At 36.8% G+C, this 13,124-nt stretch overlaps 2 protein-coding genes across 3 annotated transcripts; one reads left to right on the top strand and one right to left on the bottom strand.

Moving 5' to 3' along the window:
• The first annotated feature begins 2,489 nt into the window (after positions 1-2,489).
• On the top strand, positions 2,490-5,283 carry LOC147867283 (uncharacterized). The gene is made up of 2 exons (XM_087315074.1): positions 2,490-4,530; positions 4,807-5,283. The coding sequence occupies exons 1-2, from the start codon at positions 3,099-3,101 to the stop codon at positions 4,809-4,811; spliced, it is 1,437 nt and encodes a 478-aa protein (XP_087171200.1). The 5' UTR covers positions 2,490-3,098; the 3' UTR covers positions 4,812-5,283.
• A 34-nt stretch (positions 5,284-5,317) lies between these two features.
• On the bottom strand, positions 5,318-11,753 carry LOC147867282 (uncharacterized). 2 transcript variants are annotated; one of them, XM_087315073.1, is made up of 7 exons: positions 10,902-11,753; positions 10,707-10,756; positions 8,690-10,275; positions 7,799-8,203; positions 6,804-7,456; positions 6,451-6,563; positions 5,318-5,627 (listed from the first exon to the last, which is right to left on the bottom strand). In XM_087315073.1, exons 1-5 carry the CDS (start codon positions 11,731-11,733, stop codon positions 7,018-7,020), a joined length of 3,312 nt encoding a protein of 1,103 aa, XP_087171199.1. In that variant the 5' UTR covers positions 11,734-11,753; the 3' UTR covers positions 5,318-5,627; positions 6,451-6,563; positions 6,804-7,017. The 2 variants fall into 2 exon arrangements, with proteins under 2 accessions (XP_087171199.1, XP_087171198.1); XM_087315072.1 differs by lacking the exon at positions 5,318-5,627 and having other exon boundaries at positions 5,933-6,563.
• Between the last annotated feature and the right edge of the window lie 1,371 nt (positions 11,754-13,124).

Here is a 13,124-nt window from a genome sequence, read left to right as displayed (position 1 = left end):
TGCTTGAAAGACAAAAGAGGAACCCAAGTAACAACAAATGAACATCATCCAATCAGCCCAAGATGACGATGGTGACAATGAGTTAAATCGCCACCAATCATTAGGAGTAATTGCAAAAATGATGGTTTGGCTTATAATACTTGTAAATTGTAACAAATATGAGGAACCCAAGTAGCAACAAATGAACATTATCCAATCAATCACAATATGATCCACATACCTACAAACATATTGGTGAGGTGATTTTGTTATACAAGAAGGGACATACTTGCACAGAGATGCTTGAAAGACATGATTAGCTTATCTCTCTTCAAGGTAGGAGTAGACTAGAAAACTAGAATCCCCTCTCCTAACTTATATCACTTAAAAGGTTCCATTCAAAATCATCAAAGTTTTATTTTGCCACCACTCCAATTTGAGATGGTCAGAGTTTCACTAATCACAATTCACAACAATGAATTCTCATTCCTCCTTGACACAAATGCTTATGTATGAGCACTATAATTTTATATTAGGGAGGGAGTTTCAAACCAAAAATGGGTAACAGAGGCAGATTTAGGCCATGCATCAAGGGATCTACATGTCAAATGCTCACGATTTTGACAATCATCAATGGTTCAGATATCTCATAAAATTTAGTGCTCATTTTGACTAAGTAGGTATTATTGTCATCTAGCTAAGCAACATTTAAACTCCACACAACTAATTAATGGCTAAAATTTCAATATGAGCAGTCCATCCATATGGGTTTGACATCTTGACATCCCATCAAATAAACTCCCTTGGCCAATTGGGTAGGGCAAGAAAATAATAATTGAGCATACAACATCAATCCAAAGATTGATACCTAAACGGAACCTTAATTCCCACTTAAACCCATGTGTTGAACTACTCCAAATAGGAAGTGGAGAACCATCAAGCAATATGTATTATGAACCACCATTTGGAATAAAAGAAATTTATGGGTTTCATATTAATAATCCTAAAAAATATTACTCTCAACAACGAGACATGCTAATATATTTTTCTAATTTTGTCTTTCATATTTAACTATACTAGATTGCCAACTAAGTTTAGGCTTTACAAATATCTGCTCAAGCTAGGCTTCTCAAAACAATAGTTCAAATCTTAGAAAGGCGAGTGCGGATAATGTATTGGTGTTGTATCCCTCTTTGTGAACTTCTGTTTCATGTCAATGAATATTATAATTTAAGCTTAATCGATAAAGATATTACACATGGAGAAGAATCTTTGATTTTGGATCACACATAACTATCTTGTCCAACTAAAAAAGGCCATTCACCTTCCTCGTGAAAGACCAAATTTCCTCATAATTGGTTGTGAGATTCACAACCATAAAATAAAATGATGAATCTTTTATTTTTATCTTCTCTTTGTTCCATGCTCATAAGGAAGATGTGTGAGGTGAGGATCCCTGTCACCAAGAACTACATTATCTTGATATGATTTTGTAGGGGTCCATTGCATGTGACAAGAGCTCCCCGTCATATCCACATGAATAGAATTTCCACATGTTATGGGTGTCATAGCACATGACTGCTTGTACTCATATGGAGTAGCACATGGACAATCATACATGGTCGTGGAGTGTGGACATGGTAAGAGATACCCAATCAAATCTATTTGATTGTTAACAGGTCTTATAATAAGAGGGGCATGGCCAACTCGAATTTTCTAAAGCTATAAGCGCTTCTCACAAATGACTCAAAATTCTCACAAAAAAGCAAAGGAAGAGAGCCATGGGTACATATTACTACAAGAGAGTTTTGCCTAGGTTACTTTAGTAAAGGATGATCACATGGGTCAAATCAATATGTTGTGAGAATGAATTTCACATGCAAGGGGGGGGCCAAGTAGCACGTGGCTAATCGAGCACATACAGGCATGATAGGAGATTTCACGTGATTATGTGGGGAGTACCAGCTAGTTGTTATGTAGTCTTCTCTAAAGGTGAAAGCAATCCTTGGGGATGACGGTGTTTCATTAGTGGGGAGACCTGTGAGGTGAGCTGGGGCACACAAAGTCACTTTCACATAACAAGAAGTTTATTTTGATTACATCCACTATTTCAAGAAGAGAAGGTTAGGGACCTAGGGCAAAAAAAAGATGAGCTTTTTCAAGTTGATCATTTTATTGTGTGTTAAGGAGTTCCATTGGATTGGGATAACATAGATCATTTGTTAATCTTTTTTTTGTTCTTTTGTTTTTATTTATGTGAGTGTGTGTGTGTGTGTGGTTTTAAGTTCTAACTTCTAAGAATAGAGCCACACATTTGGCATGTGCCATAGTTCAAATCTCACCACTCACTTTTCCTTTAGTTTTTTTTTCTCTCTTTCATTTATTCTTCCCTTTCTTTTTGTTTGGAATTCTTTCTTTCTTTCTTTTCTTTCAATTTCCCCCCATCACTTCAATTCTTTTGACAACAACAGAAAACTCAATTAGCAGTTTTGTTTTCCTCCCCACCAATATATATATATATATATATATATATATATGTATGGCTTCTTTTCAATCAATGGCTTTTTCATATGTCTCATTAATAATCAGTCATCAATATGGATCAATGGTAACCCTAATCCTAACAACAATGCTTGGTGGAACAGGGCTCCTTCTTATAAGTACACATACTATGATTCTTCAAACCCTAATCGTAGAGACAAAGCTTATTAGATTTATCCCTAATTATAGTCTATAGCCACAAAGCTTTGATGATTAAAAACTCCTAGTCTTAGAGACTCTTAGAGTAACCCTAAGTTTAGAAGCAAAATCTCTAAGATCCCAACCCTAGTCTTAGAAACCGAGGTTCTTAGAAACCTAGCTTTTAAGATTGAAATACAAGACATAGAAAATAGAGCTTCTTATATTAACTCCAATCTTAGAAAACGGACTTGGAAGGACAAGACTAAAAGCCTGATCCAAGAAGAATCAGATGTGCTAACTTAAAACAGTTCTAATCCTAAAGAAGCACTAATTCTAGAGAATCCCTAATCCTAAAGAAACCCCCCCAAAAAAAAGCATTCAAAACCCAAAAGCTCCTTAAAAAAGAAAACCCTCATCCTGTCCAGAGAAGACAGAGCATGATCAATATGGAAAGCGTGCATGTTAAGGAGGAGGTGAGTATGAATCAATCCTTGAAGGAATCATTCACTTTCTCTTGTGACGATATATCTAGCTGTAATGCTATATCCTGTAATAATGAGTTGCAAAACTTTGATCACATAAGTGATAAAAATTTATTGTTGGGTGGTGCTGCTGAGGCCGATGATGATGCTATGAAGACTCATTTTGCATGGGAGCATAGCTCACCCGAGGATTCGATCAAACCAGAAATTCATGAGTTTGAATTTAGTATAAATTTGTCTGAGGAAATAGTGATGAATAAAAGAGATGGTTTCATGGGTACTCTGTTCTCCCCTGCTGATGATCTCTTCTACAATGGCCACATATTACCCCTTAATCATTTATCTGTGCTAAATTATCAATCTATTCCTCGCGAATCCCCACAAGGTCCACAACCTTTTAACAGACATCATTACTATCTCCCTGTTATACAAGACTCATCACGTGTTCATATAGACTCCCTCAGAAGAGATGAACAAAAGGATATGCTACACCTTGTTCCTTGGCTTTATTCTCAGCATAATGCTACTGAGGATTCAATCTCAAATCATCAATGCATAGACCAAACCCTTATGTTGTTTCAACATCAACTTGATTTTGCTCTTCAAATGATGCGACAATATGAAGTCAATAATCGTGTCGATCACAACAATGACAATATCGATGGTGAACAATGTTTGAGGGAGTATTGCATACCAACTCGCATTGGATGGATTAATGAAGAAAAGAAAGCGGCCGTGCAAGACCCAATCCTGATTGACGATGATCCAAGTTTGAAAGCTTCAATTCTGAATAATTGTGTGAAATTTGAACTGGAATCGGGAGATTCTACAACTAATCAAAAATCATTCGACAACGGAAAAGAGGTAGAAAATGGTCTTATAAGTAGTCACACCACAAGCGATCCGAACCAGGGTTTGCATGAAATATCATCCAAGAAAATGTGTGATAGCAATGAGAGAAGAGAAGAAAGTGGATTTCTTCGTAGGAAAAGAAGAAGTTATCGAAATTTGATGAAGTATGTGTTATTGCTAAAATCTCTATTCCTACATATCAAACAGCATCGTAGAAGACCAAGAAATATGTCTGCCATTCGTCCCGTGGGATACACAATACCACGTGTTCCATGGTCATTATCTTCATCATCATTGTCTACATCGTCTTCAACCTCCACATCATCTTCATCTTCATCATCAGTTGATCATGATTCCTTTAAGTTAGGATCAAGTAAAAGGAATCTGTTCAAATGCTCAAAAAGGAATTCTAATGAAACAAGATCTGGAAGTATAATGAAAGATGAGGTTGACATTCAAATGCCATCCTATGTAGAAGTAGAAAACTCTATTCGGGGAGCCATTGAACATTGCAAGAAATCGTCAGCTCAAGCAGGTCAACATCTCAAAACATTCTCAATATGTATGTCAAGCTAATGACAAGATCAATTTAAAGAGTGTGTGTTTAATATGCTTAGGTATGATTATGTGGTGATTGGGGAGGGTCTCAACACACAATTAGGATAATCTTCACATTAGAAAGCATGATTTGTTATAAGGATTGGTTAAGCGGATTTTCTTTAATTTGAAAACTGAAATGAGATTTTTGGAACTGTAGCACCAAATGTTTATCCATATTAGATGAACTGATTTTATTTTGTAAATGTGTTAGGTTGACAGTGGCTTTCAACAAACAAGGAACTGATTTCGAGTTCCTTGGGATAGATCGAAAAAGAGCAATAACACACACAGCTAATGTAAAGAAGGGATGTAAAAAAGAATGGATTTGTATTATAATGATCAAGAAAGAAATTGACTGTCTCAAGAGATGCAAGAGCCCTTTTTAGGTGATGGGGCCTAGATGATTGTATAGACATGAAATGTGTGTGTGTGTGTGTGTGTTGGTGTCTCTTGTCTGCATGCTCTTCTTTCACTCCCATGTGAAAGAAAGACAGTCCAAAGCTTCTTCTTATGTGGCCCATACCAGACAGAGGTCACTCTCAAATTTGGAACGTTTTCCTCACGACTGCACACGAACAACGTTTGTGTAAAAACTTTTCCATGGATGGATGTCTTCAATTTCAATTAATACACAAATAATGGATCGTCTCATTTAAGCTGTGAGCAATAAAAACAATGGGTTTCAGAACTCTGTCCATATGATTACATATTGCGTCAACACCATTAAATTTTCAGACTACATATCCACGATACTATATTTAGAAGAATCCCACTATTTAAAGAATGAATGGCATTGTATATAATTTAAATGGAATGTTGATTTATTCCATTCAAGTAACTGATTCCCAAAGCAAACACGATGTTTCTTTCTCGAATTTGGTTATTGCGCCCATCACCATATTTGGCATTGTTATCAACATAGATGGACTAAATTCATGACCACACATCTTTCTAGGTAGAGCATCAAACATTGTACACATTTTTTCTTATGTGCTCTTGAAAAAGAATGTCTTTTTTGCATTTTTTTGAGCCCTAACAAAACAAACACAAGTGAGACTAAATGATGAAATTGTTCAAGCCAAAACCATAAACATCACAAACAAACAAAAACTTATTTGGCCATAGGTCCAATAGGGTGGGAAAATAAAAGTGATATCCTTTGAACTACTCAATGATCAGTGCCCACAAGATACAGAAAGTGATGAGAAGAAAAGGAAACTACGGAAATAAAAAAACAGTTTACTCCAATAAAACCTTTAGAATTGCTTGGTCCCTCTTGTTGAACAGTGTCACCTAAAGCCTTTATTTATCTATTTGTTTTCTAACAAGAGAGTTTTGCCAAAATACACCTCAGTTTTAACATCCATGGGTTACCAAATGGGACAAGGTTAAGCCCATGGTGAAAATCAAACTTTGCTTCTTTCAATTTTACGTCAACTACCATACAATGTGTTTAGGCAGTTATAGGTCGGTTGATAAGTTTGTCCAAATTGAAACCAAATGGTCATGCATTCAACCCCTCCATGTTACAGTGGCATTTAGTAATCTAGTGCACATAGCAAGATTTGAATCGGCATGCATGGGTTACTAAAAGTTTGACTTATGACGAAGGTTCAACCCTAATACAAGAGGGACGGAGGGACGGAGGGACAGACGGACAGAAGTGTATATAGTGAGATTTGAACCGATGTGCATAGTTTAGTAAAAGTTTGGGTTACCTCTGAGATTCAAGCATAATAGGAGGGAGTATCCTAGAAACAAGAAATATTTTGAAAGTCCTAGCGGTATTTTCAATATTTTATGGAAATTTGAGGGTATTCTGGTGAATTTTGCAAAAGAATTTCATTTTACTTACCTTGTTGCAAGTTAACTGAGTCATTTTGGAGCCCCGTGCTCCTATAGAATGTATATTTTGAGTCAATTCTCCTCTTCTTCATCCAAAGTACATATTAACTGTTCTTTCTAATCCTAAACCTTATCAAAGGAAAAACAAAATGATCAAATCAATCATCTTTACACAAGAGCCAACATTTATCCTTCATGATAGAATATGTACTTAAAATATAAAATGGTCTTCATTTTTCATGATCACAAGAAATAAGTTGTTTAGAGAATCTAATGTACAAAAAAGAAAATCCAAAGAAAGGAAATGGAAAAGAAAACAAACGAGAGTGATTTGAAAGAAGAAAAGAAGAAAAATGTACTTACATAATGATTATTGTTGAGCATATTCTTGTGGACCATTGGAATTGTGAGAGGAAGAGTCATTCAAAATCAATCAACTATTTTGTTGACTGGGGCCAGTTAGTGTTCACATCTCATACCTCCTGCTATTTGTACCCAAGTAAGATGATGTGGCTTACATCCACATATGGAATCTTATCACAACTATCGTCAGAAAAGTGAAATGATTTCAAGTTTTTCAATGAACCACATTGTATGCCTTTCTCTCCATTGCATTATTTCCACTTGTTGATGAATGTTTACCACATGATTTGCTCCTCTTTGCCACTTTGTCTTTATTGTCTAATCTGAGATCATTCTTTTCACAAATCTTAACTCCCCTTACACTCACGTGCTTTGTTTCTCTACTTGGAATTAGATGCTTCTTTTGATTTAGCCAGGCTGTTGAAAGCGGATTTTTTCTTCGTAGTGGATATACTTCAGTTTTTGGCATATGTGTACCCCTTGATGGTGACAAATGCAACTTTTCGGTATCGGTTTTACTGGCATTTGCTAGCATCCGGAAGACTTTGATGATTTCAGCTCCGAGAAGATTGCACTTATTCTCTGCTGATGTCGCACATTTTAGAGTTGTTTCGAGATTTCTATTCATGAGTTCAACTTTCATGTCTAGTATACTGTAATGACAATAAGCATTTCGCATGTCAAAATTTTACGTAAACTTCAGCACCTAAGCGTGCCATGTTAAACATCATATAGAAATGCTTGAACATCTTGAATTGTAGTCTTTCATCGAATGTAAATGAAGTCTAGCAAATATGACACTAGAGAAAAGAGTTTCTAAGTGCTTGGAATTGGATGAAGTGATAATAACAAAGCGAGATGTTCAAAAACAAGTGAATGTGTGTTCCTTATCTTTCCGATTGAACATGCATTCAATCAAAAATCATCAAAGTAACAGAGATAGACAAAAAGATAGATAGGCTTAAAACCAAGTGATGTTGTTGGTGAGAACAGACCGAAGATTTGTGTAAGTGGCCGTTGCGACATGCTCGATGCGGCTCTCGAGTATAAGGAAGGGAAATTTTTCTCGTGTATCCAAGCTGCTTCGAGTCCTTCTGCATTGTAATGCTGACCATCTGCTCAGCTCATCTGGATTTCTAAGACTTAAGAGATCCTTGTAGAGGCTTACAAATGAATCCTTGTCAAGTACCCTTTTCTCATCATCCCTTCCACATGCTTCAAGCTTTCCTAGCCTATTCTCAACTTCATTCAAGACTCTTGCTGCAGCCTCATATTTGGGAAACCATTGTGCAACTGATTTCTCTATCTCTTCTGTCTTATCTTTAACCTCTCCAATCTTATTGCAAAGGCCTAGTTGTGATCCTTCCAAGCTCTCAACCTTTGTATACACATCTTCATATCTTGGTTCCACAAACAAACAAGCAAACAAACAACAAAATGTGAGAAGAATAATGGCATATTTAAAAGAATTCAATTTTGAGAGAATGTATGGATTAGGAAAGTAAGGAAACATACGTCAATGTCTACCAGAGAAGTCATGATTAAAATTATATGGGTAGCTTCAAGTTTATCCAAATACTCATAAAACAGAAAATAAAAGCTCTAGGTTTCCTAAAGATCCTTGATAATGATCTTAATGCATAAGTCGGTTTTATAATTGGTAGTTGATTACTGAGAGATGTTTTCATGACATAAAGTGTGTAACCACAAAGGAATAGTACATTTGTGTGTGTGACACCAATTCAATGATACATGGTCCATAAAAGTAATCATGCCATCACGATAGGATTTAGTGACATGGATTGAGTTTGTATATAGAAATACAAAGATTACAAACCAAGACAGTTGAAGATGGGTAGATGAATTCAGCATATTAGACCACATACCTATGGTTTATGGACTCATTTTTCATTTTGATTTGATTTAGCTCAGAAAGAACCTCATCAGAAAGCTTCATACTCCTCTTTCTGAGCTCATCCATGTCACGAAGAACATTTTTTGCTTTCATCGCAGAATCCGATATTTCCTCCGATAAAAATATGACAACATCCTTTTCCTTCTCGACTTTGGACTGAATGTCTCGCAACCTTTCTGATTCATGCTCGAAATTTTGCACCACCTCTCGTATTCTCTCCTTTGCTTCAGAAGCGGAAGTGAGAGCACAATCTCGTTCTTTGCGAATATCAGCAGTCATTTCCATCATTTCAAGCAAGAGAAATGATGACTTACTCTTTTCACATATGAGGCCATCCTCAATAGTTTGAGAGCATTTCTGGCCTTTCTCAAGCTCAAGAATCCTTATTTCCATACCATTGAGAAACTTTGCAATTGTGGTGTCCTCTTGTTTTTGTCTAAGATCTGCATAGCTCCTATCAATCTCCTTCTGTACATGTAATTTGATATCTTTAGCTTGCTCAAGAATTCTTGCTTCCATACTATTGAGGAGTTTTGCATTTGTGGGCTCTCCTGTTTTCTGCCTAATGTCTTCATAGTTCGTTTCAAGCTCCTTTTGAACATGCACTTTGATGTCTTTTACTCCTGTTCTGTCTTCATCTAACCCTCCTAAGTAAACCTGAGATGAGACCTCTACTTTCTCCGTAACCATTGTTCCTTCCCTTGTTTTGGCTTCACTCTTCAACAAGCTTTGGTCTTCGTCGAGTTTATTCTTGAACTTCTTCAATGCATCTAAATCATACTTTCCTTCTTCCCACCATTTTTCTAAGTTTCTCACTCTGTCCTCTAGATCCAGTTCACTCTTCAAACTATCTTTCGCGACATCATCCTGCAGATTTCTCGATGCTTCTGTATCATAGTGTCCAATCCATGACCCTATCAGGCTTTGTACCACATTCTTCAGTACCACATCACACTTCAATGCACTTCTGCCTCTCTTCAGCTCATCCTTGAACTCTTTCCATGCTTCTAACTCAGATCTTCCTTCTTCACATGATTTTTCCAAGCTATTTAGCATATCCTTCATGTCCATCTTCTCTTTGTTTAGCATTTCCTGAAAGCATTCTAAACCAACGATCTTCTCTTTGCATTCCTTCACAGCTTGAATGTTCAACTTCTCCATCTCCAATCTTATTCCATTTTGGGCGCTCAACTTTTCCATAGACAACCTTATACCATCTATTTGTGCATCTGTTTCTTTCTTCATGCCATCAATACGAGATCTACACTGCAATCCGTCTTCTCGAATAACATGCAACTGCTCGCCTGTTTGATCCATGAAATGCGAGATCTTCTGAAGTTTGCCCTCCACATGGCGTAATTCTTCCTTTCGTTCATGTAAATTCGAATTGATTTCTTTCTTAAGGTTTCCCATAACCTCGTGCATTCGTTGAAACTCCAAGTTCTCAATGTTGACCTTAAGGCTAACTTCAATTTTCTTCATAGAATCTGCCACAGCTTCGTCAACTTGGTTTTTCAGCTCAGTTTCTATTCTTGACAACCAAGAATCAATGCGTTCCTGAGGAAAAGGCATGCTAAGTTTGCATTATGATTAAGCATTCTGTGGATATGGCCCATGATAGCACCATTGGCGTGAACATACAGTCAATTTTGTTCAGAATAAAGACAATAAAAATCGTCGAAAGATAATATTAGCCCCTAACTAAAGTCTAAACTCATTCATAGAAATAAGCCCTAAACCCTAAACTCACCAAAAGAAACATATCTAACTCTAAACCCTAAATTTCACCAAAGAAAATATATCACCTCTAAACTCGCCAAAAATATAGATATCAGCTCTAAACCCTAACCTCGAAACTTACCAAAAGAAATATAAGCCCTAATCTCTAAATCCTAAATTCATGGAAACAAATTATAAGACTCCCAGACAAAAATGAATATTTATTCACACAAAAACTAGCAACAAAAAAACCTTCACGTGATGTTTACTTGGATAAGAAGATTTGAGGAATTTCCTATACTTGATTTGAATGCTTCATCTGCAAAGGTAAGAGATGCAACTCTGTCAGAAACCAAAATCAATGGACACAATTAAACTCTGGAATCCATCAAACAAGTCAATAATATAATATATGATTCTTATATGAGAATAGTGGACAACTTCCAGCAGAAAAGAGAGATCACCATTTTCATTGTAAGGGTCTAGAATTGGCCGTGAAATGGTTTTGAACGAACTAGACATCATGAATCTTTGCTTTCTATGTAGCTGATGATCCATCTCAAGTTTCTCATCATCATTATCATTTTGTTTTATGTGTTCAATATCCTTGTTTATATTATTGAAGCATTTCACAGTATCTTGAAGCCCCACAAATCGAGACACTTTATAATCAGCAGCTTTTCCTAATCTTGAGAATGAATCATCGAGACCTCGTAGTACTCTAGCCTTTTGTTGTATTTGTCCCTCGTGCAAAGAAGGATCTCTACGTTCTATGACCACTACATCATCTTCAATCTCAGTATCAGCTCTACAAGGTTCATCATTAAACTTCACTTTTTTCTTCTTCTTTGTTGCCTTGATGTTCTTTGTCTTCTCAGATCCACTCTTTTGCAGTTCGATTCCTTTCGAATGCTCGAATCCTATCTCATGAACTGCTGCATCTCTCATAGCAACCTCTTCATCTTCCAGATAGGTAATGGATTCCTCACATTGAACCTTTTCATCTAAATTGTTATGTTTATTTTTACTAGTATTTTCTTCATGACCAACCCAACTTCTCCCTTGCAAACAATTTGCATTATCTTCCCGAATTGCTTCACCTTGGAAGCTAACCTTAGAATCGGAGTCCCTAATTCCTTCACATTCACTATCTTCAAAGTTTTGATGGGACCTAGACCCTATGACATTATCTCGATCTTTCTCTCTAACACCACCATCATTATTGAACAGTATTTCTCTTTTAGAACTTGCAACCGAACACACATTCCTAGTACTATCAGTCGCTTCCATCGTCATCGATGGAATCTCAACTGAACTAACTCCCGATGCTAATTCTAAGGACATTTGGTTCTCTTTCTCCTTCATTATTGAATGTGTCCGTAAAGCTCGAAGACCTTCCTCACTCTCCTCATGCAAACTTCCGAGACGTTTCAGTGCTTCTTCCAAGTTTTCTGTCAACATCAGCCTGGGGTTATGATCTAGTTTTACATCATTTTTACTTATATGCTTAATTGAGTTGTTTGATTCATTGCTTTCTCTAGTGTAGTGAAAATGTTCAAATGCTGATCCTAGATCCTGATAACCTTTCGGAATACCTGTATCATTACCAGCTTCCAATTTTTTATGCTTTTTGACATGTCGATCGACTTTTTGATGCTTTTCGACATGTTGGTCGGTTCTTTTATGCTTTTCCACATGATTGGTTTTTGGATCCTTCTCCACATGTTGATCCTCTTTTTTATGCTTTTCGTGATCTTTAGACCTCGAGAAAGCCGGTTTGATCCCAGTCCAATGTGGTGACAATGGAGATGTCGTATTTTCGCCATTGCTCAACTTGTTTGAAGAAATAGCAGGTATTACTAGATTTCCAATCCTGCTTTTTGCTTTCGAGATCAAGAGCTCAAGAGAAGAAACATGGTCATGGCTCCAGCATTTTGCACTCTGCATTAACTCATTTCTTCTTGAATCCTCCTCATAACCCTTGCATTTTTTACCTAAATCCTCAGAATCCCCGTCACTTTCAATAACACTAAAAGGCTTGGAAGTATAAGTCTCTCCCTCTTCTTCTTTTTTCATCTTAGTAGAACCATGGCTAGCTATATTATTCCAGCCTTCGGGGCCATCATCTTCATCACCAGAGGAAGAGAAAGCACGAGAAGGAATATGTGGTGAAGGAAACCCTACTTCATCAGCATAGTTTTCAAATGATGATCTTCGTCTCGCCCCCATATCTGATTGCAAGAACTCGGAATGATCAAATATATGTGATGACTCGTCATCCTCGACTGGTTTTAGAGATTTAGAAGTGATACTGCAATGTCTTGTTAGTGGGGTAAACCTATCCACATTCACATCATTCCTTGTCTTAATACCATCTGATTCGAAAGAAACAGATGTAAGCTTTCTCATACCAAATTTATCCAGCACTGAAGGTGCAAACTTTCTGATACCATTACTTGGTACCAATGAGGTTCTAGTTCTAATAACCAAAGGAGAACGAGATCGAGATCGAGGAGGCGAAGAAGTCGAATTAAGCAGCACAGTATGATCTGGATAGCTGTTCTTACCAGATACATTATAAATTTTAGGAGAATTACATCTCCTTCTAGGTTCAAGCGGAGGAGTTAGACTCCTTGAGCCCTTATCCTTATAAGTCCGAGAAGACAAAGAGGAGGAAGGTCTTCTAG

The sequence above is a fragment of the Azolla caroliniana genome, unplaced genomic scaffold (assembly GCF_043228905.1).
Source record: "Azolla caroliniana isolate FFs.n. ecotype wild unplaced genomic scaffold, voAzoCaro1.0.p SCAF_2, whole genome shotgun sequence".
Classification (NCBI taxonomy): domain Eukaryota; kingdom Viridiplantae; phylum Streptophyta; class Polypodiopsida; order Salviniales; family Salviniaceae; genus Azolla; species Azolla caroliniana.
The sequence above is the reverse complement of the archived record's forward strand: the minus strand, read 5'-3'. Positions and strand labels throughout refer to the sequence as shown.

Excerpts from the sequence above, each read along its gene's own strand:
- LOC147867283 (XM_087315074.1), top strand. The coding sequence starts at position 3,099 with ATGATCAATATGGAAAGCGTGCATGTTAAGGAGGAGGTGAGTATGAAT.
- LOC147867282 (XM_087315073.1), bottom strand. The coding sequence starts at position 11,733 with ATGACGATGGAAGCGACTGATAGTACTAGGAATGTGTGTTCGGTTGCA. Across the intron at positions 10,276-10,706 it reads CCTCAAATCTTCTTATCCAA|GAACGCATTGATTCTTGGTT; the intron begins GTAAACATCACG and ends CCTTTTCCTCAG. Across the intron at positions 8,204-8,689 it reads AATGAGTCCATAAACCATAG|ATATGAAGATGTGTATACAA; the intron begins GTATGTGGTCTA and ends TGTGGAACCAAG.